The following is a 27,832-nucleotide window of genomic DNA, read 5'->3' on the forward strand; positions in this document are numbered from 1 at the left end:
TGGAAAATGGAGAGACACCTGCTCAGGTGGAGCAATTGGCACAGAACATTCGTGGTTATTATCCTCATGTTCTTTCTCATCCTGCTCCAGCCTTAAGTTCCGTTCGCTCCCTCTCGTTCCAGGTGCCGCAGGTGTTTGCCGGCTGCTTTGCTCAGGCTGCACCAGCCTCACCTCAGGCCTTGAGTCGGGGAAAAGCATCCAGGAGGAGTGGCTGGGATGCTCCAGGCTGGCAGTCAGCAGAGCTGGACACGGTAGGAGCTGGTTGTGGGTGCAGAGTGCCTGCTGCAGGACACGATCCCTTTCCAGGCTCATCCAGACACTGCTCTTCCATGTGGCTGCACTTCAAGGGTTCACTTTCTGGGAGAGGGTGAACCATTTGTCAGAATTCCACACTGAAGCTATTGGAGAACTATTCTATATTATATAGTCACACCACTGGTCAGAAATATTAGTAATAGTCATTGAGTTTCCCCTCCTTTGCCCAGTTCAGGGGGGAGCATGACACTCAGTGTAGTTTTAAAGAATGCAGTCAGTTACATTTTATCTACTTCCAGTGTTGCAATGGAACCCCTGTAATCTTTGTGATCCACACTTAATGAAATGGGCTAGAGAGCTTTCAAGCAGGTATCTTTTTATTGTAGAAAGGTTTATATATTATATTAAATTTGGACTATATTCAAACATAAATGTACTTTAATTACATTAATAATTTAAACAATGTTTAAATAAAGCACCAAGTTAACTTGATTTAAATAACTGATTCAGTTTCCACACTGATTCCTACAAAATCCCACTAATTTCATGCAGTGTTTGAAGAACTGGAGGCCAGAGCTCATTTCTTAGTAAATACTAACTACAGTTCAAGTGCTCTGCACACAAGGAGAAAGTTGACAAAGTCTGAGACAGTCTGAGTTTTGAAGCAGAACTCCCAAAAAAGGATTCATACAGATCTGAACATGGACTGGCTTGCTCAGCTCTTTCACTACCTTCCATGTAAACTATTTCCACACATTCAAGTTCTTTCAGTTTAGTTCTCTGTACTAACCTCTACATTTTAGGTGATACAGCTTTTACCTTGTAAAACAAGAAACAGGTTTTATTTTGAAACAGCAGTGTTCAATTCCACGCCCCCAGCAAACTCTGAATGCAATTGACACATTCAGTGTAGTTAGGCCCACTTTTATCTAAATAAGACCAAAAGAACCTGACAACATAGATACAGGAGATTTTATTTAACATTGTGTACAAAGAAAGGCTACAAATGCCTTAAGACATTTTTCTCCCAAATACAGTTCTTGGATCCCTTTTTCATACCACATTTCTCAGAAAGTTAAAAAAAAAACAAACCAAAATGACAATTTTTCCCTTCCCCCTTCTCTTTGGGCCTAAACTGAGAGATGTTTAGCAGTATGGTTTCAACACCTTTCCATATTAAACTATTAGGATTAGGTTTTCTTTCCCCAAAACTGAGCACTATGAGATACTGAAGCTCTACCAACAGCAGGATAAAATGTCAAAAACTGACTCCCTAACATGGTAGTGTTTAAAATAATGCCAACAGTATTAGCTCTGATGAAACCCAAAATTATCCAAACAATAAGTTGTTTGTCTTCTACATCTGATAATTTAGGACTAATTATATAATTTAATTGTATTTATATTTAAATAAATAGTCTTAACTCCTTTCCTTGGAATTCTTCATGGATTATAAACACTTATAATACTAGAGATAAGAACAAACTACAGAACTTACATAGGCAAGAGAAGGCTGAGTTGTTTTGTTTTGGTTTTTTTGCTGGACAGACACAAAAAGGACAACATTTCAGTGTCCTGCTGTGAGATCATTTTAAATTCACTATTTCATTGTGATGCTTTTCAGTTATTCCAACACAACAATTCCTTGCCCTCTTTTTGCTACCTTGGTAATCACTCTTAGTACTCCTGAAACATTGGTCCCTGCATAGCTAAATTTAATCCAGGATTCTGCAAGTTTTGTATGTGACTGTGAAACCCAAGACAAGACTTCTTTTAGGCTGTAAGAAGCAGTAAAGAAGGCAGAGAGTAGAAAAGGCTCTTGTGGAGAAAGGACCTTTTGCTATAGCAGCTTTTACTTTACCATCTACTATATATGAAATAGGTTTTAGCTATAGATTGGTGTTCAGCTATTTGTATAATCCCAAATTAGCATTGCTCCTGTTTCTTCCAAAATGGGACTAAAATAGAGGAATTTTGAGCTACTCTAGGTCAGCAGTTGATCACTTGGTTGGGTGCAGTAAGGAACTCACAGCTGCCTTCTGAGCCTCATCCAACTGGCCCAGGGAGAGGGGAGTGCCCAAGCAGCAGCCAGGCCTCTGCTCACTGCTGGGCCAGACCCGCTGTGACCCTCGCCCGGGGTCATCTCCAGGAAGCTGCTGGAGCCTCCTTGCAGGCAGGAAGCTGCTTTGTACACAAGCCTGCCCTTTTGGACACCCACAGGGATATAAAATGCCATGTGGTATAAATCATTCTGCAGATTAGAGTAACAGCTCATCTGTGGAATATCTCAGATTCTCAGAACATCCTACCACAGGGGAAAAGACCACAGCAGTTACACAAGCAAAAGCTCCAGCACAAAATAAAACTTTCTCTATTCTGGTGAATCATTTTTGACAAGAGAATTTGAACATGACTGTGATCAAGACAAAGCAGTAGAGCAAACACTTCTGCTAAGCTTGGGCACTCTGTAATTATAATCATTTCAAATTTGCTTGAACAGCTGTGAATGATAGAATTTTACTTAGCTCACAATACAGCCCTGCGTGAGCCCAGAACTTTAGCACTACATGGTCCACTCTGCATAAGAAGACTGGAAATATTTGAATTATCTGCTCTGTAGCTCTGCTACAAACTGAACCTCTCAGTGTGGTATTTGCTACAGTGCAGAGAGATGTGAAGTGGTTCTGTTGGGAAAGGAAGGGTCTGTCTTACTGTGAGGTGAAACATGGCAGGGGGAAAAAATGATGTAAAAACTGCTGCATGTTTGCAGTGGTCTCCAGCAATGCCACTGTAAGATGGTAACACAAGAGAATAAACAGTGGAGGCAAACTAGGTAATTTAGTAATTTTCCAATTCTCAAAAAGAGCATTTAGGAATTTGCTTGACCCGAGAGGCATAGATCCAATGGTATGGTCACGGAAGGGAGACTCAAGGCAACACATACACTCAGGTTTGCTTTGGTCCTACTGCCCCAACCCTTCTGTCATTACAGCTGTTGTGGCATTTTATCCTTCCAACCCAAAATCAGATTTCTAGCTTAAACAATAGTTCCAGCTTTGTGGTTCTAGGAGTTTAGGAGCTTTTTTCTTCCTTGTGGTCGTTTCACCTACTTTAACAAACAGGCACTACAGCTGCCTCAGGGAGAAATGGTAGAGAGCAAGTGATAAGCTTTGCTTTCTTAGCACTGAACTGTGAATGTTCACAGAAAGAGGGGTTGCAGCATATCAGAACTGTGAGGCTGCTGTAGCTAAATTCCTGGCATTCCCACGTTCAAGTTTACTTACTGGCAAGAGAGCCTTTGCTCAGTTATCTAGGGCATGAGCCACCTTCTGTAACTCAAAATGAGAGCTTCATTCTAGACCCAAGCAACGTGACCTTGAGCAATATTTTGTTTCCCTTTGCCATTTGTGATGGTTTCATTCCCTAATGATTGTTAAGGAACAGTCTATTAACTATAAGTGCTTCCTTTGTAGCTCCTGTTGATTTTAAGGGCAATCCATGCATTTAATTCTATTCAATTAGAAAGTTCACAGAACACACTTGAACATTTGTTTCATCCTAGTTCAGAATGGATACTTGCTAATACTAGTCCAAGGCTCCAGTATCTCACTTTGTACAGGCCCTGTGTTAAAGGGAGGGAATGGTACCATGTTTATTTTTCACTAATGGCAATAGGATAGTGTTAGCAAAGTCTACAAAGAAAAACATCCCTGGAGCAGAATTTGAGAGGGCATAAACAAGTGACAATCAATGAGAATTTGATTAATTTGATTGTATCTAGGAATTGCCCTTTCAGATTTTTCATCTTCAAGGAACAGAAGCAAATCCCCCCCAAGTTCCTGCACAAATGTATTGGTCTTCTGTTATTACAAGTCCCTGTCATCCTGAATTAAAATAAAAACAGAAAGGGGAAGTTTTTTTCTTAAAACATTTCCCATTTTATACTAAAACTTCCATAAGAAGAATGCCACATCTGGTAAAATTATCCCAGTAGGTGACCAAGCACTGAAACAAAAGGATTACCTAGTGAGGAATCGGAGAAGGTTGGGGTTTTGCCATCAGACTTTGAACATTTTTAAAACCACATTGGTCAGTTTACATTTTATACACACTTGAAAGAATGGCACATTAAGGTAAATGAACACATGGTGATGCCTTCCAGTGTAACACAGGTGACAAACTAATCTGGAGATCCAGGTCTGCCTTAAGGAACAATCCATTTGTTTAAATAAACTCATAGAAAACTAACAGGAACGACCATAAAACAGTTTTAAACAGGTAAAACTAATAAACTGTAAAAATCCTGCACCTCCCACAAATATCCTCTGTGGTTCCACCAGCTCACGGCCAACACCACGAGGGCCGCGCGGTGCCGGAGCTGAGGCGGGCAGTGGGCACTGGCAAGGACGGGCACCCCACTGCTGGATTCTGCCCTTAGCTATACATTGAAAAATAGCAGCATTAAAATACAGCCTGAAATAGCTCAGCTACTACCTCAACTTGTTAAAAATGTGCAAGAATAAAGAACACCAGCAGCATTTGAATGGATGTATTTCAATTTGGTTTCTGACATTTCCCTCCTATACAAAGCACACACAAACACAAAGCTGACTCTGAGCTAGTAACTGTTATTTTTTGTCCATCTTTGAAAACTTTTCCCTTCATTTACTTAACTTTTAAAAATTTTACTTAAAAACCTATTCAATGTTAAAAAAACCCACAAGAATTTTAAGGTAGTTTCTAAATGTCAAGAAACTGATGCTTATTCCCCTCCTTAAACTGGAGAGACACAGACTATCATAATCACCTGAATTTCCTTAGCTGAAAATTTAAACATTTCAGATTCCTGTTCCTGAAAGTGACATTTGTAGAAAAGTCTCTCCAATTCATTAGAAACTGAAGGAGCAAAATCTCCCAGTGCACACATAAAGGGTAACTTCTTGCTAGTTTGCTCTTGTGTTGTTTATATTGTACCATTTCACGTAGAAAATGAAAGAATTCAATTTTCTGACACAACTCAAAAGGGAATGTATAAAGAGAAATCAGAAGGCCTTTTCTGAAGCCAAGTTTTGCACTTCCCTTTTTGTCTAAGTACGATAAGGCTGATTTAAAAAAAAAAAAAAAAAAGCCAAAACACAAAAAACCCCCTCCAAACAAACAAAAAAACCCAACCAACATCCCTGGGAAAAAAACATAAAAGCCTTTTGGAAATACTTAATTTCTGAAAACATAAGACTATTGGAAAAAAAATGAATTGCAAAATTAAAGGAAATTCAAGAAATCAATTCTCGTATTTCAAATCAGTCCATTATTTCATCAGCAATATGATCCACTATCTTTTCCAGCCCAAAATTACCAGCTTTGGGGAAAACATATTCATACTTAACAGAAATAATTAATGGGTTAAGTTAAATTAACTTTTTTTCCCTGATCCACATGCCTGCATGTTAGATAACATTACATTAGAACTGAGCATTGTAATGAGAGACTGACAGCAACAACCTGTCACAGTAACCAAAGCAAAAGCAATTTTCTCATGGTTACATACTATAGATCAGTAATCTAATATTAAAATTAACTTCCTATATAAATAAAAATTAAAAAGTTGGGCAAAAGTAAATTGGCACAGTCATTATGGTATTACTTTCCAGTTTCAACACTGCAAGGAGCAGCCACAGATTGCAAACACCCAAGGAAAAGGCTATCACCCAGCACCAGGCGTAGAGCTTGGCTTTTCTCCCTTTCCCATGAAGTCACCAGCAGTGCTCCTGCCTCAGGTCCATCCCCCCAGGTGGGAGCAGGCAGGAGTGCAAGGATTGCTGGAGAGCTGCTGGGGAAAAGGGAGAACAAATACAGAGAAACAAGCACAGAGAATGCTTTACTGCTCTGCACCACATGGCTCAAGTCAATGGTTTGCAGGATCGTGACCAATTTTTACCTTCAAACAGGCAAAAAATGAATAGAAAAATTTAAAAATCAAAATCTTAAGCCTTCAAGTTTCCTTGCCTTCATTCCCTCCCTCCCCCAAAAAGCACTTCCTACTACAGACAGTTTTTTCTTTTTTGCGGGTTCAGAAGTTGGAATGTCATGGAAATACATACAAGAGAGAAGGAATTTCTAGTTGTACATTACATTACAAAGAGGTTTGCTCCCAGACCTAAGGAGGGAGGGATACTAAGCAATATTAAATTCCTATAAGAATCCTTACAAAGCATGCAAAATATTGATATACTCACAAAATTGAAATTTATATTTGTTCCTCTCTGATTTCGCAACTTCACAGTACAATAATTTCTAATATTCTGCAGCAGTCAGAATTACAGTGACTACAAAATCATTTCCCTTTAATTTTATTCTATTTGCTTGAAACACTCCTTTGCTATATTTTTTTTTGAGAGTTTGCAGATCACCCATCAGAAAATGTGCAATTCAGCACAAGAGGAGTTGCTTTCTGTGTCATTTTTGCCTGCAATGATGTTGACAACCTGACCCTACCAATCTTTCAACATCTGTCCCTCCCTCCCCTTTTTGTGCCAATCCCTTCCCTTATCTTCCAGCTGTACTTCTTGCCAGGATGATGATGGACAGGTGCCACTAAATGGGTGCTGCATAGCTGGGTAGGAGTGGCAGGGGCTGGAATAGTTTAGGACAATGACATCGCTCCCACCCCCAGGATGTTTGGCACAACTGCTTCAGAGCCAGAATGCTGGCTCTGCATACCAGCAATTAGATTCTGCAGTTTCAATTCCATGGACAAATCCTGCTGCCTTTTCCACCTCTGTAGCTTCAACTGATTTAGGGAGGGAAATACAAAATTGGTGTTTGGCCAGATCTTTTGTACTGCTAGATGGAGTTCCACAGAAATTTCTCCACTGCTCTTAATTAAAACAGAGTTGGAATTTCTGGAGAATCCACAATGCATGCTACTTGCTAGATTGTCCATAAAGTACATTCTGGCATTTTTTCAGAGCGTTTGTATCTATCAGAAAAAGACTCTTGTAGAAACAATGTACAAAGCCTCCAAAAATTCAAGTGTCGAAAAAAACGTGTTCTGATAAAAGTCTGGAGTAAGCAGCCAGCCAAACTGAGAGCTACTGATTTTTTTTTTTAATCCACAAATTCTTCAATTACTTTTGCAGAGATAATGTGTTTTCTTTGGAGTGTTGGGTATCAATAGAGTTCCCAATTAATTTTCATTAAGTTTGGTGGGGTATAAGGAATTTAGCAATCCTTCCTAGATAATAGTGCCCCTGCTTTTATAAGCAAATGAACAACAGAATCACTAACTGTTATTCTCCCTGCCTCTCTTTCATTTACTGTATTAATTTATTTATTTTTGTTGAGTCTGCCTCAACCCAACAAAACCCGTCAGAAGTGCAACATAGGCAAGAGCAGGGCATCTCCTTCCCTGGGGTGTACAAACATTTCTATGGGAAGGGCTAGGTGAGCCAAAAAAACATACAAACAAAATAAAAAGCCCAGCCCCCAACCAGACAACAGTTCTAGCTGTACATTAAACTCTTTGATTTCTTTAGAACCATATTCAAATCAAGACTTGAATTTCTGTGGAGAGAATTTTAGATCCCAGACCCTTCTCTTCTCCTTCCTCTTGCAAAGCAATGCTATTTTTTGTGGCCTCAAACAGTACTTGAAAAACAGCAGTTATTAAAGACACAGTTGTGATATATCCTTTAACGTCCCCTCTCCCAAAAAGGGGTGTCCTATCAAGTGGTCCAGTAGAAATCTTGAAGTTTCTTTATGATAAATTAAATCCATAAAATGAGGAATACCTTCTGTCACATTCCTAACAAGAATAAGCACCACGTTCTGTGGTGCATTTGTCCAAGTGTCTATTGCTCCTTCTAGTGGAGATTCCGCACAGCTCCATCTCCGGTCCGTTCTGGTTCTACCAGCACAAGGAGGTTTTTCTCCATCCTCTCCAGCTTGTAACAAACTGCAGAAGCACTGAGGGCCAGAATTCCCCAGCACAGGAACAGGCCAGTCTGAGGAAACACCAGTCATCTTTTTCCCAGGGTGACAGAGTTATGCCAAAAGCAGTTTGTGTCCTGTTGGTACCGCAGGCACCTACACCTCTGTAGAAAAGAGAATGCTTTGCCTCTTGCTGTCTGGGGTAGGGATAGTCTCTAGCTGCAGGAAGTACAGAAGAACTTGAACCTGGAAAGAGAAATGACAAAGTAATACTAAATCCCTGTAAAAATTCATTCTCATCCTGGCTATGTGAGAGCTAGTGACACAGCTCTCTCTGGGACATCTAGCAGCTGTGTATTTAATATGCTGTATGACAGCAGTATAAAAAGTAGAACTTGACATGCTTCAGAGATGCTCTTTTTAGATTCCAGGTGGAAAAATCATGCTGGAAGTTCCAGCACTGAAAAAATTAAATCTAAAATTTGCCATTACTCAACGGAGAAATACAAACCAGTCTGACTCAGTGACACAGGCTCTACAGGTTCCGTGCTCCAATCCTCTGCCTTCAAAGGCAGCAGTGGCCAAAGAATTTTGCTGCGCATCAGTGAAGATGGTTTAAGGGCTGAGGAGTATTGTGGAAACACTGCCAATTCTTTTATCCCAGGCCAGCAGCATGGTGCTGGGACACAGCTCCCCAGAAACTCTTGCCATGCAGGAGCACACACACAGACATTGCATCATGAAAAACCATATTTTTACAGGTGCACATTGACCTGCCTGAAGGAACACTGTTCTACAGACAGTCTAAAATGTCTGTGTGAGAGCAAAAGTTGTTTTATGTTTACCAAAAAAATGACCATGAAAACCCAGTGGGGTCACTGAGCCAGGCCTGCTGCAGGACTGTGCTTTCCCAGAAAGTGTCTTCACAAGATGGAATGGCACATTCAGGATTTTACCTGGGACATGACTTCTAGTGACCAGCTGTCAGTCATGGTGATGGGCTGGGTTGGGTTAGCAGGGATTTTACTGTCCTTCTCCGAAGGTCTGAGCAGTGTTGGTCCAAAGACAGTGGCAAGATTATGCAGGGACATCTTGTTGACACTTTCCCTCTCAGCAACCCTGGGAGAAGAAACAATGCACAAGGCAGACCTTCATAAATATCTGAGTTTTATAAATGAGAAACTGAGGCACAAAGTTTAAAAAATTTGCCCAAGGGCAGAAAAGTCTGCAGCAGAAACACAACTAAAGCCCAGATTTCCTGGATTTTAATCCAGACTTTCAATCACAAGATGATCTTTCACGTCTTCAGGGACAGTCTCTGCTATGTACAACACACTTATGCAAATCAACACATTGGGCAAGCATTAAGCCAGCTTACTGCATTAATGACAAATGCATGGCAATACTTTTCAACAGGTACAACCATATTACAAAGGCATATACAACATCAGAAAACTTGACTACAAAAGGAACTGACAACTGCAGTTAGGCAAAGTGCTGGAATTTTAAAAATAGATCATACTGGATTTCAGACACCTTCTGAGACAAGATTGCCTAGACCTTAAATATAAGTAAATCTTCATGGTTTGTACAAAAAGCTTTCCTGGTCTGTGTATCCAGATGCAGGTGCAATCTCAGTGACATTGCTGCAGAAATTTGCATTTGCAATAGGTAAGCCCCGACTCTTTTGTTACTCCTTTCCTCCAGTCCTAATCCTTTTTCAGTATGAGTGGAAATGGAATTCAGGATTTACTAACTCACTAAGTGAGTATGAGACAATAGTTATCTGATGAACATTCCCAGCAGATCAGCAAATACTTCCTCATTTCTGTGATTCAGCAGGTATTTAAAGAAAAGGCTCCACTTTTCAAAATAGCCAATGCTTTACACATTGAATGCATTTCTGAAGGAACCACATATTACCTTTTTAAATGGTCCAGAAGGAAAAGGAATGTCACAAGGTTGGGTTCTGGAAGCGATAGCAACAGATTCAACATACAGCTCTCCTTTGCAACAGGATCTGAAAGTGCTACAAGACAGAGAACAAGACATCACCACAGGCAGCGAGTGCCAATCTGACTGACTGAGCCATGTCCCAGAACAGCCAATATGGATGGTCCCAAAAGGACTGTGACTACACCATTATAGGCTGGGAAGGTCAGAGTTGCACATCAATACCCCACAACATCTCGTTCCTTTATTTCACAAATGCATTAAGAATCCTTTTCTCTCTTTTTCAAAGCAGTTCAAGTGCTTGAGGCTTTCAATCATTGATGTTTTTCTCTGCATCAAGGTAAGATGAGGTACATACCCCCTCCCCTCCAAAGAGGCCTTCCCTGAAGCCTGCCTGGGCAGTGAGTGTGCAGGGCCCCAGCAGGCAGGCTGGCATTCTGTCCTAAACCTGTCCTTTTGCAGCTTGCAGAAAGGCACTGCAGGCGCCCATACTGCACCCCGTGGGAAGGCAATGTCATTCTGAGCTGCATTCCACTCCCCTCACAGCCTGTTCCAGCTTCTGTCCAACACTCTAAGTCCAGGTTTTATGATGCTTTAAGAGCAGCCTCCTATGGAAGAGTGTCCATTACAAGGGCTCCTTGTGCTGCACCTACCAATGCCTTCAGCAAAGTTGGGGTACAGCTCGTCTGTGAAGAGGGGCTCTGGCAGCTCCCGGAAGTACAGTTTGAGGGTGCCTGCAATGGCATTAACGTCCATCTCACTCATCATCACTGACACATCCTTGTTATCTGAAAGAGGGGAGAGTAGAGGAAGGGTAAAGGAACTGCTGGCCTTGCATTCCTTTTTTCCCTCGCTTTGAGTCTGTTTATCTTTTGCCTCTGCCCAAATAGCTGGGAGTTTTCCTGTTTACTTTTCTCCGGATTAAATGAGCAACCTTCCAGATGAGAAGCACTGTACAAATGACTGCAAACACTTCATTGCTTTACATCAAGCCAGGGAACCTCACCCTCCCAGGGCCAGCTGTGCTGTACCAGCATACCTGGCCTGATCTGAACAAGCCCTACTTGACTGTATTTATGTGCATTTTAACTTTTACTACCGACAGCAGTTGTTATTCCAATTCCCTGCCTCTAACAGCTTAGACTAAGAGTTTCTGAGATTCTCTAACTCCCCACTGAGTGTAGCTAAGGCAATTCAAGGTTTATATTTCCATTTTGTTACTATTAAGAACAACAAAACCAGCCCCTCTCCCTGAATGAAACACCAATCAGCATTGCTTTCATAAAGCAGTGTAAGCCAGCATTTCACAGAAATGAAAAAAGTTGTTTTTCAAACTGTGAAAGACCCTTACTTGCACTAGCAGTGATTCATCAGTGGTTTTTGATATCTTAGGGTGATTAAAAGAAAACACAAAGGAAATTTCACTAGAAACTGAAGGAAAAGTGCAGGGAGGGTGAATTTGGGTGTCTGGCACAGATCTTGTGACTGTTGGAGTGTGGCTTGAACAGTTCTTGGACCATCACATGGAAGCTGGAAGTAGGAAAAAATTTCACTTTTTGTACCTCAGCAATTTGGAAGCATTTCACCCGCCTGATCTCAGGTGCCTTTTGGGACATACAGTCCACTCTTTGAAATGTAGCACCAGTAAGGAGCCTTTTTCTGCTCAACATCAAAGAGAGCTTTGCAAAGGTTGCTCAAAGTGATCTAATTTTCTAAGCCTGTGCACATCAGTCCAGATGGAGTTAGGGAGAGAAGCCCTGACCACCCAACCCCAGTTTCATAAATACCCCTCCTAGTTCTAAGGAACACTGGCTTTCACAAAACACTCTTTATTTTAAGGATTTCTATTAATTTAGACACCTCACAATAGTTAAGAAATTATGACTTCTGATTGCTGATGTTTTCCCCCAGAGAGGTGTCTGCCATTTACAAAGATTTGGGAAGGTAGGTAAAGCCATCATTTCATCTCTGCTGGGAAGAATAAAAAAGCATGGTTTGGTACAAGGATCCATCCTGTTTTATGTCTTGCATTATATCAGTAAATAAAATACGCAGACAGGGTTAAAATTGTTTTTCTTGAGTGAGAATCTCTACTTAGTGCTTCTTGGGCAACATAAGATTAAAAATAGCACAGCCACCTGACAGGGAGCTCAGGCAGGTTCTCAGAGAGCAAAGGGGAAATCAGACACGAATACTTACTGACATCAAAGGCAGCTTTCAAAGCCTGGATGTCGGTGGCGACTCCAGAGACGCGGTAGATCCCCACCTCCTCCATGCCGCGCCGCTCGATCTCCTCCACGCACTGCCGCACGATGTACGGCACCTTCGACCTCTCTCTCCTGAAGGGAGCCACACAGCAGAGCTCAGTTCAGCCCAGGCCCTCCGTGCCTGTTCCCCAGCCAGCCAGCACGGCTCCAAGCACCCTGACATTTCCCTGGGCAAACCTCTTCTGGAAAATGGGGTGGTAGGAAGTCTGAGCAGGCAGTCAGGACTGAGCTGAAAAACTCCTTTAAAAACTCCTTTTCTGTTTCAGCCTTGCTCTGGCTGTTCTGCAGCTTCCCTGAGCACTTGAGCTCTTGGCCAGGTCCCAGTGCCCCCGCAGCCTGTGACTCTTCCCAGGTAATTAGAGGATTCCCAAACAGCCCTTGGATACATAGCAACTCTGTTGCTTTCAAACTGATGCAATTCCATGGGGAGGAAATACCACACTTCCCAAACCATACAACAGAATAAACAGGTTTCTGCTGGCAAATGATTCATGACAAAAGATCAGGGGTTAAAATAATACAATGGGATCCAAAGACCTTGAACATTTTTGATTATGGAAAGGAAACATCACTGTTCAGTGGCTCTGGAAATTTGTGACCATGTCAGCTAACTACAGAGAAGGCAAGTGCAAGGGGGATTTCCGGAATTCAGAGGAGTGATAGGCTGTCAGTAAACAGCCTCTGTGCACACTGGTTTTTATCTCTGCAAAAAAAGAAAGCTCGGAGATTTTAAAGCATCTCCAGTCTGCAGCCACATGTACACTCCTACACTAGTGGAGCAGGCTGGACTGCCAAACCCCTCAAGGGGACACAGGCAGGTGCACCCCACTGGCCAGCTGTCTTCCTGAAACACAATGGGGAGAAACATGACCCATCAGCTCACTTGGTGACAATAGCAATCTTGACCCCAAACACGCCCGTCTGCTTGCGGGACGGCATCCTCTTCAGGCTGAACTCCCGACTGGTGAACTTCACTGACAGCTTCACTTCCACCTGAACCACAGAGAACAGCTGTTACTTTTTTTAATATTTTCTTTTATTTTCTTTTGTTTTTCATGCTGCAATGAAGAGCAATGAAATAAAGCCCACAGGAGGTACAGAAGCAGAGCTCATTTCTGTTTGCCACACTTACCCCATTCATTGAGATGACTGTGCGCTGCCAATCTTTGTCCTGAAGTGCCTGCGGGTCCAGCTGGAAAACAGAAGTTACCCATGAGCTAGGAACAGACTTCAGAGAAACCAGCTAGCCTGGAAGGCTTCTGCATGTGAGCAGAGCACAAACACTTTTACCTTGTTATTTATTTTCCATAGGAAAAGCTATGGAGCACTCCAAAGTTTCCCTGGTTTCAGGGAGAGCAGGTTTTGGATATTGTGTAGTTCTCTAAACAGGGCTGATGAGGGTTCATACCCATGGAAAACCCAGCAACATGAGAGCAGTATCTGCTCAACAATAAAGGCAAACCTCTGGGAGCACAACCAATATTTGAATCTGCTGAGAAATCATGGAAAGCTGTCCTTCAAACAGCTATTCCTTTTCATTTCTATTTGAGCACAGAGGCAGGAAGAACACCAGACCCTGCTATTGCAAGCACTCATTAAACAGAAACAAGTTCCAATCTCTCCTTTTCAGCTTTGCTTAATATCTTGAGTGGACAGTTGTGAGGCTGGGGAGCACCTGACTTAAGTGCTAGAATGTCACCCAGCAATTCCACTACTGCCTTGGGAGAGCCCAAACACATCTGAAGGCCTGAGGAGTGGCACACCAGGGAGACTGGCAAGAGAGAGGAGGAGCTCTCTGCCTGGGGGCTTGATCAGCCATTGGAGCCAGCCAAAGCAAGAATTCAGCGTCTCCTGAGACAGCTTTGTAACACTTGGCTCTTGAACACGGAGGCACAGTAAGACCAGGAGGAGGCAACTGCAGCAAACTCTGTTTTGAGTTTACTGCTGTCAGCAAACAGGCAGTCATAACCAGAGCTGCTTTGCAGCACAGCTCCCCCCTCTCACAGAGCTCTGTGCAGGGCCAGAGAGCTCTGGCAGGGGAGGGAAATGCTGGAACAATGGCAGCTGCAGGAAATTCTGGGAGAGCTTAGACATGGTCATGGTCGCCCTGAGATCATCAACAGAGCAGCCCAGTGCTGCTGACAGCTACAGAGACAAGCCCCACCTAATCCTTCCCCACTCCCCAAAGAAAGGCAAGCAGCAGAGAGCAAAGTTCCTCCCTGCTTCCTCCCACAGCAGGGACCCCAAGCAGCAACAGAACAAGCAAGGCCAACCTTATCCCTGCGCGCTCTGTTACGGACGTGAGCCCACAGCGGGATGCTGCCAGCACACACATGCTTCCCTGTCGAATTGGACCGGCTCCTGTAGGTGCAACGCTGGCAGAAATTCCTGAAGAGCCCTTGTAAGGAATTGTCAGTAACCAGCAGCTCCCACATTTTGGGATTGTGCAAAGGATGGGCAGCAGTGCTTGGCTTCAGTGCCTCAGCGACCCCAAACCCAGCACAGCTCGCCAAGGGGGTTTGCTTTTAACTCCGGCAGGACAGATCCGCCCCGCCTGCGGGGCTGGCCAAGGGCCCTACGAGCTGGCCAGCTTCTAGGCTGTTCTACCCTCAACTTCCGTGCTGGAAGCTTGATTTCTTTCAACAACTGAATTCTTTCCCAGAATCAAGAGGAAACCATTTCTGAAGTGTCTGGTTTCCTATGAGGAGCAACCATGCAAAGTATTCCTGAAAGCTAGATCTCCAGCTCTGAGGAGTCATCTGGTTAGGCTGCCAAAATGGCCCTGCTGATGGACACAGTCACAGCAAATCTTGCTGGGAACCAGTTTTCCATATGCTTTTAGAATGGAGTCACTGAGTGCATTATTTATAGCAGAGAGTTATATTATTTATAGTTTAAGACTAAAAGGGAAAGAGGGTTTGAATATTTGCCAAAAACTTCAAAGGAAGAGTCCAGCAGAATCCAGTTATGGTTTATTTAAGCTAACAGGTATTACTGGGTATGTCTCAGTAATGACCAGGGAATTCCTGCCATGGTACAAAACAAAATCAAGTAAATAGCTGTTAAAAAATGAAAGCATCCTCCTTTCTCTCAAGAGTAACTTTAACACTGCTACAAAGAACAAGGAGAAGCAGAGTGCTGGAACTGAGAACTCACAAAGACTTTTCCTTGCTGGAGCTGAGAACTCGCAAAGACTTTTCCTTGCTGGAGCTGAGAACTCACAAAGACTTTTCCTTGCTCGGTTACTGCTGGGGCTGAGCCAGGACTATGAGTAAACCTCCATGTACCTGCTGCTGCCTCTTGCTCCCTTGTTTCTGAACTCTCCTGCAGAGCTGGCAGGACCCCTGCACTCCCTCCTGCTGTTGACTCCTGCTGGAAAATGCCTTGTACTGAATGGGGACAGCCAGGGACACCAGGCACCAGGGCTGGCTGACCCAGCCAACCTTGCATAAATCACTGGCAATGGCAACAGTAATTAAGGGGGGAAAAACCCAAACTCCTCCAAGGTGCTTTTTAAATAACAAAGCAAAATGATGGAAGCTATTAAAAGAGCAAAGCTTGAATAAACTCTCAGCAACATTGAGTGAGACAGGAAGATCAGGTCTAACAGTCTGATAAGTCACAGCAGGACATAACAGAATCAACAGGAAACCAAGAACTGTCACTGGGACTTCAATCAAGCTTCAGTCGTGGTCCCAAGAGATGACTGACCTTCTGAGGCCAGCAAGAGCAACAGAGGGAAAGGGCAGCTGGAGCAGGCAGGGAGAGAGCACACTGAGGACAATGAGCTAGCAAGAGTGATGCTCCCCCAGCAGAGGACAAATGGGGCCATGCTGTCTTCTGGCCTGATTTGGAGATCAGTGACCTGAAAGAAGGAACACTGAGTAGAAGAATGCAATCCACAGCCAGCATGGCAAAGGGAGGCAGCTCTGAGCAAGCCGTGCCAGCTCAGGCAGGGGAGGCACTGTGCAGCTGCTGCCTCCGCATTTGACAGTGGAATTTACTGCTCCTCTACACAGTTCCTCCAAACTGCTGCTTGGTTTGAGTGACCTGTCCCATCTCCATTGAAGCAGAGCCACTGTGTTGTTTCCGTGCTCTGTGACAGACCTGCTAAAACCTTCGCAGACTGCACTGCATGGGCTTCTTTGCACAGCCCCCACCAAAAGCTCATGCTGAACAGGAAAATACAAACCAACCACTCTGTCTGTTTGCTGCTCCCTCCAGTCCCTTGTGGCCTTTGCTATTTGCAGTGGCAAGCTACAGCCCTAAAGTCACTAATGAATCAAGCAAATACCTCTCTGTATCCTGCCCTAACACAACAGAACAAAGCAGCTCAGCACCACAGGGGTTTCTGAGTGCAGGTCTCTGGCCCTTGTAGCAGCTCAGCACTGAATTCAGACAGGGCATAGCAGTCAGGAAAGGCTGAGTACACAGCAGTGTGCTGAGAACTGGAAAAGGCAAACTGGAGATGCTGCTCTGGCAAATGCAAGCCAGGCACTAGGAAGGGTGTCTATGCCTCTGCCCTAGGAAACCATCACAGAGAGTTTGATCATGGTTTCTTTTTCCCCAGAGAGAAAAGAAAACATGCAGAAGGAGGGAAAAACAAAGAAGCCTCAGTGGAAACGAAAGAGCATGGACTGTGAAACATTAAGGTTAGTGTGTTTTATATATACAGTACATTCACACTACTTCTTCCCTTTTTTAAATTTCCCAGGCAACTTTACACTCCATCAATTTTGAACTGTAACTAATGTGACATACATGTTGTCAGAGCCTCACTGCTGCTGGGAACTCCCAGTCCTGCCATAACCCCATTCTTCTCACAGCTCCCCACTGACAGGTTAATCTTTCCCACCATCACTCTTTAGGCATGACCCACTGCCTTCTTCATTTCCCCCCTATTTTCATTGCTGGGACAATGTTCTGCTTCAGCAAACTGTTTAAACAAGCTCGAGTGAGTAAAAGGTTTCCAAGTTATCACTTGGGAGGTACAGCATGGGACAATCTGGTTTACATGGAAAACAACTTAATGCCTGAAATAGCCATGGGCACTGCTATGAGACATCCCAGATAATTAAGATAAGAGTAATTGTTCTGCAAGGCAGCAGGGAATGGTGCTGCTCCATAGAATGAGTGATCTAAGGTCACATCCTCCCTGATTTTCCAGCACTGCTGTGAGGGAGAAGGAAATATTTAGCTTGAGCTGATCATGCAGAAAAAGAAAACAGCAAAGGAAATGGCATTTCTAGGAGGCACCAGTGGGAGGAGCTGATCACAGAGTGAGGTGTCACGTCACTCACTCAACAGTTCCCAGGTCCAGGCTGGTTCTGCTCACAAATGTGCCCAATGGTGCAGTCTCAACACCAAACAAAAGGCTGCTGCACTCCAAACATGGGGATGTGTCTGCCACAGGAAGTGCAAAATTCAAGGAGCCAAAGGGCCAGCCAAGGACCAAAGATGGACTGCAAGATAACAACAGAAAGAAAAGCCCAGGGTGCTCACAATGAGAGGGGCTTATGCTCACAGCTGAACTGAGCCTCACATTTCCTCCCATCATGTGATGTCCATTCTGTCCTCCTCCAGCTCCCCCAGTAATTCCAGTTTCACAGTGTACTCAGGAATAGTATTTAGCCCCCAGCCACATGTGCCAGTCAGTTCAACACTGCACACCCAGCACTGCTCTGGTGAGGACTTCACTCCTACAGTTACAGGAGCTTCTCCTACACTAAAACCTCATGGGTTTATGTTTCAGAGATAAAAAACTTGCAGACTGACAGGAAAGAAACAGCTCTTTCATCTGGCTGTAAAAATAGACAAATAAAATATTCCATAGGAAAAGAAAGTATGAGCAATGGGAACTATTAAAATTACTGCCCATTCCTGGAAACTTGTGACATGGACCAATTTCCAGCCTTCCTTCCTTCACTGCCATCATGTAACAGAGAGATTTAATAAACATTTTTACAGCCAAAACAGTCTCCTTGATTGTCTTCATCACTGAGGCTCAGTATTTGGTGAGTCAGAATTCCCAGTAGTGGGAAGTTGCATATTTACAATAAGACATGGCTTAACAATGCACTGCAATTTGGCCAGCAGAGAAACTTCTTTGCTTTTATCAACAGGAGGATGCAGACACGACTCTTCATGTTCCCAGAGTTTTTTAAATAAAAGGAATTTATGAAACAGAAATCCTCACCCATCCTCACAGACTCTGCCATTAGACAGACAAACTTAGGCTGAATAATGACAGTGCAACAACAAATGAGAAACGCAGGATAAACTACAAATTCTAAGGTAAATAAAATTTGATATAAAAGCACCTGGGAGAACAGCCAACCTTCAGGCTGTAATCAGATTTTGTTGTTGCATTATTATGGTTTCTTATTAAAGAAATGGTGTTTACTTCAAAAATAGAACTAAACCAAAATCAAAACCTTTAACAATTTTTATCAATCCAAAACCTTACCAGACAGTCATATGACTTCTCTTTGATTCAATAATGTTTGAAATCCATGATAGGACAGAAATCATTGAAAATTAAGGGGTTATTCTGGCAATTCATCAAGTTTCTTTATAAATTGCAAAGGGGATTTACAGAAATCAGGAGAGCTTTTGCATGTGCTTTTTATGATATAACAGAATGCAGCATTTGTACATCGATTAAAAACATTTCAATTGATTTTTTTAACCTTCCCACTGTCTAGGTTTCTCTACAAGAATCAAGATGCAATTAATATTTAATTGCCATGAAAGAATATTTTATTGCCTAAAGTATAAAATATATTTACAGAATATACAATTGCTGTGCATAAAAATGCCCACGGCTGTGAGAAGGAAAAAATTTGCCAAAAATGTGAAAGATTTTATTTGGTTTTTTTTGTACTCTTTCTATTTAACATATTTGTAGGTCAGTGATTTCAGGGTTCTCTGTTATGAGCACACAAATCTCCAGGGCATTTCAGGGCTGAAGACTTGCTCTTTTGTAGTTGCTCAGCTCTGTGGAAAACAGCCTTTGTTAGCTGAAGGGACACAGGGATTTCTGGTCAGCTGAGACACACACACAGCAGCAGCCTGTGCTGGCATTTATTGATCTGCACACCAGCTCCCTTCCAAATCCCACCACGCATCTGAGACAAAAGCTCTCTCTGAAAACAGGAGACAGGGAAGAAGAGGCCTCACCAAAGTCATTTAGGCAGTGAACCCTGCCAGAGCAAAGGTGGGATGTGATCACCCTGAGCTGCTTCTGCAATCCCACCAATGGCTTTGGCCTGCATGACCGTCACTGCAGTGATGGCCAGGGAAAGCTGTCATCCACAGGGAGATGAACAGCCAGACCTAAATGGAGGGGAACTGGTGAGATCTTTAGACATGCCAGAAAGGAAAAGGTATCTGGGAAGGGTCCCTGTTCTGTTCAACAGCCACTCCAACACAAAGAATGTGTCCTCTGAGCAGGCATTTAAACACCCTCCTAAAGTTGTGGACAGACAGTACAACAAACTAGAACAGGATGGGGGACATACGTTCCCCATGTTTTCCGCCACACAAGGCCTGATTTCTCCTACATCCAGCTTTACTGCTCTGTCACACAGCAGCTCCCCAAGAGCAGCAGCCCTTTGCAATCATCACCTCCCCCACTGTATTAGACATCTGCCACACAAAGTGTCCCAGGCCAACTCCCAGCAGTGGAAATGTTCCTCAGATGCTGTCATGGACACCACACTCCGGGCATGGCAGTCACTAAGACAGGCAGGCTGTCCAGGGCCTGGCCAACACATCCATCAACCTCCAGCACGCACAGATGGCAGCCTTTGTGCACATGATTTACAGAGAGGATATTCTTGCATTCTTCTGTCACAAATGAAGCATCCTCACCAGTGCCCAGGGGCACTTCCTATACAGTGGTGTGGAAGTTTTGAAGTTAATGGGCAAAGGAGAGATCAAAACAAGCAGCTATTCCATGGAGCAGGCATAGAGCACAAAGCAAGAGGGACAAAGCTGCTGATTTCCTGCCTGTGAATCACACTGTGTACCTCACTATCTGAGGGAAAAAATCTTCAATGCTGAGACAATCAGAAGGCAGAAAAAACTTCTGTGGTGAACAGCAGGATTCCAAAGTCCTGTGATGTTTTGCAGTAAGGGTGTCAGGAATGAGCTGAGCACAGTCTTACCTGGATCTGTCCTTTCCCCATGATGCGATCTGTGCTCTCTCCATCCTCTTTGGTGAGCTTGGTTTTGTTGTAGCACTTTTCATAGCACAGAATCCGCAGGGTCTGGGAGCCCTCCAGCTCAATCTCAAACTCCTGCAGGGCACCAGGAAAGGAAAGAGCAATGGCTCCATCACAACAGGACACCAGTCTCAGAATAATCAATACAGTCTCTTTAATGCCCATCAGAAGAACACTTAAGGACTGGCCAAAACTTCCTCCCTACAGAAATCGATCTAGAAATAAGCTGAAATTGTATTTTGTACCTACAAGGTGGTCACATTGGAGACTAAGATGGTTGATGCCCTAGTCAGGTTTCACAGGTCTCAGCAAAGCATTATTCAAAGACACAAATTTGCTCACCTTCCATGTAAGAAATTGTGCTCACCAGCAGGTCTGAGTTGGCTGTAAACAGGCAAAATGTCTATAGCTAATTCTTCCCCCTCTCAAAAATAAACAAAACCATCTCCTTCAACATATTTTTACTTGTGTCTTTAAAAAAATTGTCAAGCATGCATCTGCTTAAAAGATGAAATGCTGGACAAGACACATTTGTATCAAATTGTTTAACTACCACTAATCCAAGAGAAAATCTTCTGCAAGCCCTGACAGCCAAATGAACCTGACAGAAAAGTGTTTTCTGAGAAGCAGCATGTACAGGACAAGTGCAGAGCATGCAGCAACCTCCTTCATTGGCAGATCTTCTGCCCATCTTGTGTTGATGTTTGGCACATGGAACAAGTCACATAAGAAAAATCCAACCTACCTCGTTCCAGTTGGGCTCTGTGGTGTCTCTGTAAACTCTAGTTTTGGCCTTGTTCACAAAATACCCAAAAGAATCCACCTCTAATGTGCAATACAAATCTGAGGAGGGGAGACAGGGAAGAAAAAAAAACTTTAAAAAAAAATCTAGTATCTCCTAACTTGCAATAATCACTTGCACAAGGTGCCTTCATTTCCATCTTCTCTCTATTAGTACCAGTAACACCATCCCATACAAATCTCATCACCTTGATCAGCCCAGCTGTCCTTAAGAAGCTCTGTCACCTCTATTGATCCTTCTGTCAAGTCATTGCCCTGGATTTTAACACCACTTTCTTCCCAACAGAAATTCTGGATGCCAGAGAACACCTTTCATTCTTTCATTGTAAAATAAAATACAGCTGAAAGAATTCAGGATAAGGGCTGACTTGTTTCTAGAACAGCTGGGTAATCAGCAAACACTGCTTAAAACCTCAAACAGACTAGGCCTAACAGTAAATGATGTGTGCTCAATCCTTGATGCTGATCTTTTTGAGAGTTAAGAGTAGAACTTCAGTTCCCCAAAACACCTCTCCTCCTCACCATCACCACAGATGCTGCAATGCAGCTGGCCCAGCACATGGCTTATCCACCCCCTGTCAGTACCTCCTGTGTGTCCCAGAACTGCAACTCACTTGAGCTTTGCTTGAATCCCGTGGCAGAGTGGACAATGACATTGAGGAATCCATAGAGACCTGGGGATTCATCATCTGTACAAAAACCCAAGGGATTTTGTTATATTCACAGTAGAGCCAAGAGTGAGAGTGATGAGACTGATATTACACAGAGGGTGAACTGTCCCCAAGGATGGCAGGAGCAAGTAACAACCACTTCAGCAATCCAAGAGACAGTTCCACAGCTGGCACCTGTAATACCCTCTGGCACTGGGGGGGCTTTTACAGTGACAATTCTAGGATCAGCAAGACAGCATGGAAAAAATTCAAAGGGGAAAAAGTAAATTATAGAGGCTAAGTCTACATTAGCAGATTAAGTAGTAATTTAGGATGGCCCCTGACACAATTTTAGCCAACTAGTGTTATTCCAAAGGATTCTCAGACACAGCTCAAAGCTGTCCCAGGCTAGGACTCCACCAGGCACTCCAATATCTTGCACAACAGCTGCATGCAAGGACCATTTAACAATTGATTAATGTATACTGGAGGATGCCTGCAACCTGTAGCAAAAGGGAACAGTAAGAGCAGTTCTAGGGGAAAGCACAAAATCAGGCAGGGAGAGAGTTCCACTGCAGCTGCACCATGTGAAAGCAAAACCCAAAGGTCTCACCTTCCTTATTGATAGTGAGGGGAATGTTGTGCACTGTCTGAAGCTTCACACAGGAGTTTGTCAGCATCTGGAGCTCCACCGATGTGAGTGAGAAGCTTTTAAAGCCTGCCAAGGAGATTGAAAGAGGGAGGAGTGAAAATTCCAAGGAGAGGCTAGATGCATGACCCCTCACCCTGGGCACACAGGGGACAGTGCCCCCTGGGCACTGCTCAGCAGCAGCACTGAGGTGCTCAGGGCAGTACTGCTGCTGCTGCAGGCAGCTCTGCTGCTAATATTCAGTTACTCTCCCAAGTCTCAGGATGGTTCATCACATGAAATAGAGGGGTTCTTAGCTCCTTGCAAACCCAAAAACACCACACTATAAAAGTAGCTGAAGTTCTCTTGAAAGGAGCCAGGGGAAAGGGTACAGCTCTTCCCCCCTGGAATTCCCTGGAATTGCATTGAGCTCTGATCTTTAGGGTAAATGGGAGAATCTCTACACACATTTACCTACTAACTGCTCTCTCTCCACATTCCTCACATGTTGCTGCAGCAGAAATTCCCCAAACAGCCTCAGGCAGGAGACATCCATATTGTGCTCTGGATTTCAACACAGATCTGTGTTTTGGCAGGGAAGCCTGTCCCAGACCTCATCCTCTGGAGCCCTGCTCTCTTAAGATCACAGTATTTGCACCAATGACAGCTGAGGGATACTCACATTTCTTCTGCTGTTCCCGGATATTCTCCCTCCACTCTGCCCTTTCATAGTCCGATGAAATGAGGAATGTGTAACTCTACCCAGGAACACAGAAGAAAATTGGGTATGCATTAGTCTGATGCACCAGAGGGAAGGGCCTGCCTGCTCCTACCCTCTCCCAGTGCAAATTGCTGAACAGACTGTTCTGCTGGCACTCCTGCCACTTATCCTGCATCACATCTCTGTCAAGACTGGCTGGGCTCTGGTAACGTGCCCATGGTACCAACATGGATGGTCAGAGCTCACAGAATCCCACCCTGCCAAGGGCACCTGTGGCCCTGCAGCAGCTCCCATGGCAGCTTGTGCTATTCCTCACAACAGGAATTCAGCTGCACCAGGAATGCCAAAAGCCTCCAGCACAGGCCTAGACACGAATGAAGCAGTGGCATGCTGCACCAGGACTGGTGCTGAGACAGGGGATTCATTTATATGGTTATTAAATGCTGGTCTTGAATGCAAATTAGTCACAGCCTGATAGGATGCCATCATAACCTTTGGCACAGTAAGGGTGAGGTGGCTGCTGCTTGGGAAGTGCTTTGAGGACACAGTAGAGGCCACAAAGCCCTTGCTGTGCAGGAGGACGTGCAGTCACAGACACAAGCCCCCAGGATCTCTGGCCCTGAGGGTGCTCTCACCTTGCCATTGCGATTGTGCACCCGGAAGGCCATGTTGGGAGACATCAGCAGGAGGAGGGATTCCTGCTCCGACAGCTTCTTTTTCAACCTCTCAATGACCTTGCTGCCTTTATTGGCTCTCTGAAGGGTGTGGGAGAGAGGGAGCAGAGGACATGTGTTATTCTTCAAATCTGCCCTCATTTATACAAACTGCTATTTTGAAATCCACAGTCTCTACCCTGTGAGTAGGTAAATGGCCCCAGAGCAGAAGAAATGCTGTCAATAGGTTCCACAGGATTCCCAGCTGCTCAGAAGGGTGTTATTTGCACAATGTCAATGCATGGACTGGGCTCTGTTCCCTGATTCCAGCTGTCCCTGAAGTGCAGAGGTGTGTGTGGCCACTGTCCCAGCTGTACCCTGTATTTTCTGTTCCAGAGGCTGCAGTAGCAGTCACTGGGCAGCCATAGCACTGCCAAGTCCTCCAAGTGTCCTTAACTAAGGAGACTCTAAGGAACTTCTATAGAAGCTGCCCAGAACTCTCCCACTCACCACCCACTGATCCATTTTCATCAGAAGTCTGCTAAAAATACAGTTTTCCCTGGATAAAATCCAGTACCAAGCCCAGCCATGTGTATTGTTTAGCACTGATGCACCAAAGCACAAACCTTAGACACCTGCAGCTGGTGAGTAAACAGCTTCCACAATTCTTCCTAATATCCCACTTTTGCCAGGAAGCCCTCTTTGAAAGCCAGCCAGGGCTGTGAGGCAGAAGCATGTTCTTTGGAAATGTGGGGAATAACTTTCCCACAGCATGATCCATGTTATTCATATCCGGCCCTACATACCAACAGTGTTCAAACTCTTATTTCTCTTTTAGGCTCCAGGAAGGTTTGGGATCTAACAGCTCTCAGAAAACATATCTTCCAAGCAAAGTTCTCTTTGGCCCTGCCTGGGCCAGGACACCATGTCCATGTCTGACTGTCAGCATAATTGCTGTTTTCTATGCATTTGCTGCTGCTTTGACATCAGTGAAGTAGGAAAAAGCTTCAAAGGCATAACTGAGCCTGCTAAAATTCAAGAGTATATGGCTTCTGACCAAAATCACTGGCAGAATTATAATTTAACAGCCAGAAATTGGCAAATAACACTCCCAGTCCTTTTCATGTCTGCAGCACGAGATCCCTGCCCTCCACATGGATGCTCATAGGAATAGAGGAGCTGCTGGGTACAACCACAGGGTCTTTTTGTCTCTGCCTCCTCACAGGGCAGCATCACCCAGGCTGTGCACTCAGATGAGCAAAGCCCCTGCTGAACAGCCTGCTGCAGCCTGGCTCCCACACTGTGCAGCCCTGGGAGAGCTGCCCCAGCACCTCCTCTGAGCACAGACCTGTGTCTGCATTGCCCTGGAGTGCTCAACTCCTTTACCTTTTCCCGCTGGATGTCATTCTTGATCTGGGATATCTTGATCTTCATGGCATCCAGCTCCTCATCAGGTACCAGTGGGATATTGGGCACTGCCTCAGACTCATCCACCATTTGGAAGCTGAGGTCAGTGAGTGGGATGTACCACTTGCAGTCATATTGTTGGCTTTTTCTGAAAGGCAGGAGGTCCAAACCTTTTACTGCTACTGGAGTTTGGCAACACCCAGTCCTTCCCACAAGCTCTTCCCTGCCATAGTGCAGAAGATGCAGATACTGGCCCAACTTTACTGTGATTCCCATATGGAAAAAATCTGGCAACAGGCTGCTTTTCAGCAAGACAGCCTAGCAGGGCTGGTACAGCACATAAAAAGGCAAGTCATTTTGTTATCTAGCTCTTTTCATCCCAAGAACCACATCCATCTCCTGCAGACAATTTTGGTCCTGCATGCTCTCTCTTTGAAGCCTCTGGTGTGGCAAAGTTCTAAAGCTGTGCCACACCTGTGACCTGGTGGCCCCCTGGGATCTGAACCCGAGTCTCTCATGACCAAGCTGGGGCCAAGGTGGGGCAGGTGAGCCAATGTATATAAATCTCTGTGTAATCCAGCCAGGGGAGAGAAACTACACCTCATAACTGCCATTTCACCAGGATAAGCAGCTCACTTTTAAAATGTTTCATGTCATTTATTCCCTCTTCACCTGTGCTGTCGGGAACATCCACCCTTGGAAATGTCCCACTCCTTTGAAGGTTTATCCCTCACAAGCATGTGCTTTGAAAAGGGCAGGCTTAACTTTTTTGCTTGAGGAGGGCAAGAAGATAAGAGATGTCTCCCCAAGAAGAACATTTACCAAATGAAGAGAAGCCCTATTTAAGGCAAGTGCATTGGTAATGGTTCCTCCCCCCTCACAAGTGAAAATTGTCAGCAAAACTGCTTTAATATCTGCACTTTGGGCTTGACACATAGTCTGTTTACTGCACCTTTGCCATTTTCTGTAAAACTGTTAACAGGCTGTAGCTGCAAAGCCAAAATTAACAGCCCTAGTCATAAAAAACAGTGAAGAATGTCATCTATTAAAAGAAAGGGGAAATAGAAAAATGACTGACATTGGTCCAGAATACCAGCAGCTACAACATCTCCTGCTCTCCTAGGTAGGCTCAGGACAGGGATGGGAAGAATTACCTTTCCTGAGGGGTCAGGACTTAGATAGGAATTCATACAGTAAACATTCCTATCTTTGATCATTTCTTATCCAACTACTTCTTGTGCATTATGGTTACCCAGGTCTGGGGTATCCATATGCAACTAAAACTGCAGGCTAAACCCAGGGTTCTGTTGCAGCCAAGGTGCAAAGCACAAAGTCCAAAAGGAAACTCTCACCCTCCAATCTGCTTCTTGAGCTTGGCACACAGGAAGAGGTCAGTGAAAAGAAAGACATGGCGTAGCTTGCGAGCCCCTTCCACCAGCTCCACCATGAAACTGTCCTTCAGAAGCTGCCGGTGCTGGGGAAAAAAAAAAACAGGAAACATGTTCCAGTGCAATACCAGCTCCAAATCTGGCACTGGGGCAACACAGTCCTTAAACTCGACTCCTCCCAGAGCAAATTCAGTACATTTGTCTAATTCAGAGAAATGAAAAAGCCTCTGAAATACTCCTTGCTGTCAACTCTGCTCCCTGCTGCAGCCCTCTCTCCAAAGGCAGAAAGAGCCATGCATCTTCTCCCTACCCTGGTGCTGGGTCACACTTGGGGCTTCTCTCCATCACCTGTTCCTGAGCCCAAGTGCAGTTCCTTGTGAGTCACTGCCCAGCTCCAGTCCCTGAATCCCTGCCAGGGGATGGTCCCCTCCCGAGCCAGCAGAGAGCAGCACACACCGCTTCTCTCACAGCCACTTCTCAGTCACTTCCCAGCCTCGCATCAGCTTCAGCCACCCCAGCAGGGACAGCAAAGCTCTCCTCAACCCCTTCCTCTCCCATTCATAGAACGACTTTGTCAACATTAACAGCTGAACGCCATGGCTGCTTCTTCATTACAAGTGCTGTTAAGGGATAATTCCTGAACAAGTGTATCTGGTAAACTTCTCAGGAGTCCCTTATCATCCTTTGCTTTAAAAGGACCATCTGGATGTACCCTCATCATGGGCGTATTGGAATCTTCTTTATATATCATATCAAGATTCCCCAAACCTAGAAGATGCAAAGAAGCTGCACAACTCTGATGCCTTTAATCCTGCTTCTAGTTCCATGGAGTTCAACAGCCTCCTAAAGAAGGGGCACGCATTGGTAGGCAGAACCACTGCTTTCCTAATTCCCTTATGGGGGAGGGGCAGTACAGATGACTCCATAGTTAAAAGCCCAAAAGGCTGGAATGCTA

The 27,832-nt window shown here is 44.3% G+C and overlaps 1 protein-coding gene across 2 annotated transcripts in view; it reads right to left on the minus strand.

The window, feature by feature from the left end:
* Positions 1 to 1,213: 1,213 nt before the first annotated feature.
* BCR (BCR activator of RhoGEF and GTPase) overlaps positions 1,214 to 27,832 on the minus strand; it is a 100,407-nt gene continuing 73,788 nt past the window's right edge. For both annotated transcript variants that reach the window (XM_009092257.4, XM_018916438.3), the window contains exons 9-23: positions 26,842 to 26,963; positions 25,469 to 25,637; positions 24,065 to 24,184; positions 23,391 to 23,466; positions 22,694 to 22,798; positions 22,045 to 22,119; positions 21,375 to 21,472; positions 20,573 to 20,704; positions 13,537 to 13,596; positions 13,288 to 13,397; positions 12,337 to 12,476; positions 10,791 to 10,925; positions 10,108 to 10,213; positions 9,141 to 9,303; positions 1,214 to 8,430 (exon numbers count right to left, since the gene is read on the minus strand). In XM_009092257.4, the coding sequence (XP_009090505.1) occupies positions 8,341 to 8,430; positions 9,141 to 9,303; positions 10,108 to 10,213; positions 10,791 to 10,925; positions 12,337 to 12,476; positions 13,288 to 13,397; positions 13,537 to 13,596; positions 20,573 to 20,704; positions 21,375 to 21,472; positions 22,045 to 22,119; positions 22,694 to 22,798; positions 23,391 to 23,466; positions 24,065 to 24,184; positions 25,469 to 25,637; positions 26,842 to 26,963 (1,701 nt within the window). In that variant the 3' untranslated portion in view covers positions 1,214 to 8,340. The remainder of the gene's footprint in view (positions 8,431 to 9,140; positions 9,304 to 10,107; positions 10,214 to 10,790; positions 10,926 to 12,336; positions 12,477 to 13,287; positions 13,398 to 13,536; positions 13,597 to 20,572; positions 20,705 to 21,374; positions 21,473 to 22,044; positions 22,120 to 22,693; positions 22,799 to 23,390; positions 23,467 to 24,064; positions 24,185 to 25,468; positions 25,638 to 26,841; positions 26,964 to 27,832) is intronic.

Source organism: Serinus canaria, chromosome 15 (assembly GCF_022539315.1).
Source record: "Serinus canaria isolate serCan28SL12 chromosome 15, serCan2020, whole genome shotgun sequence".
In the NCBI taxonomy this organism is placed as follows: domain Eukaryota; kingdom Metazoa; phylum Chordata; class Aves; order Passeriformes; family Fringillidae; genus Serinus; species Serinus canaria.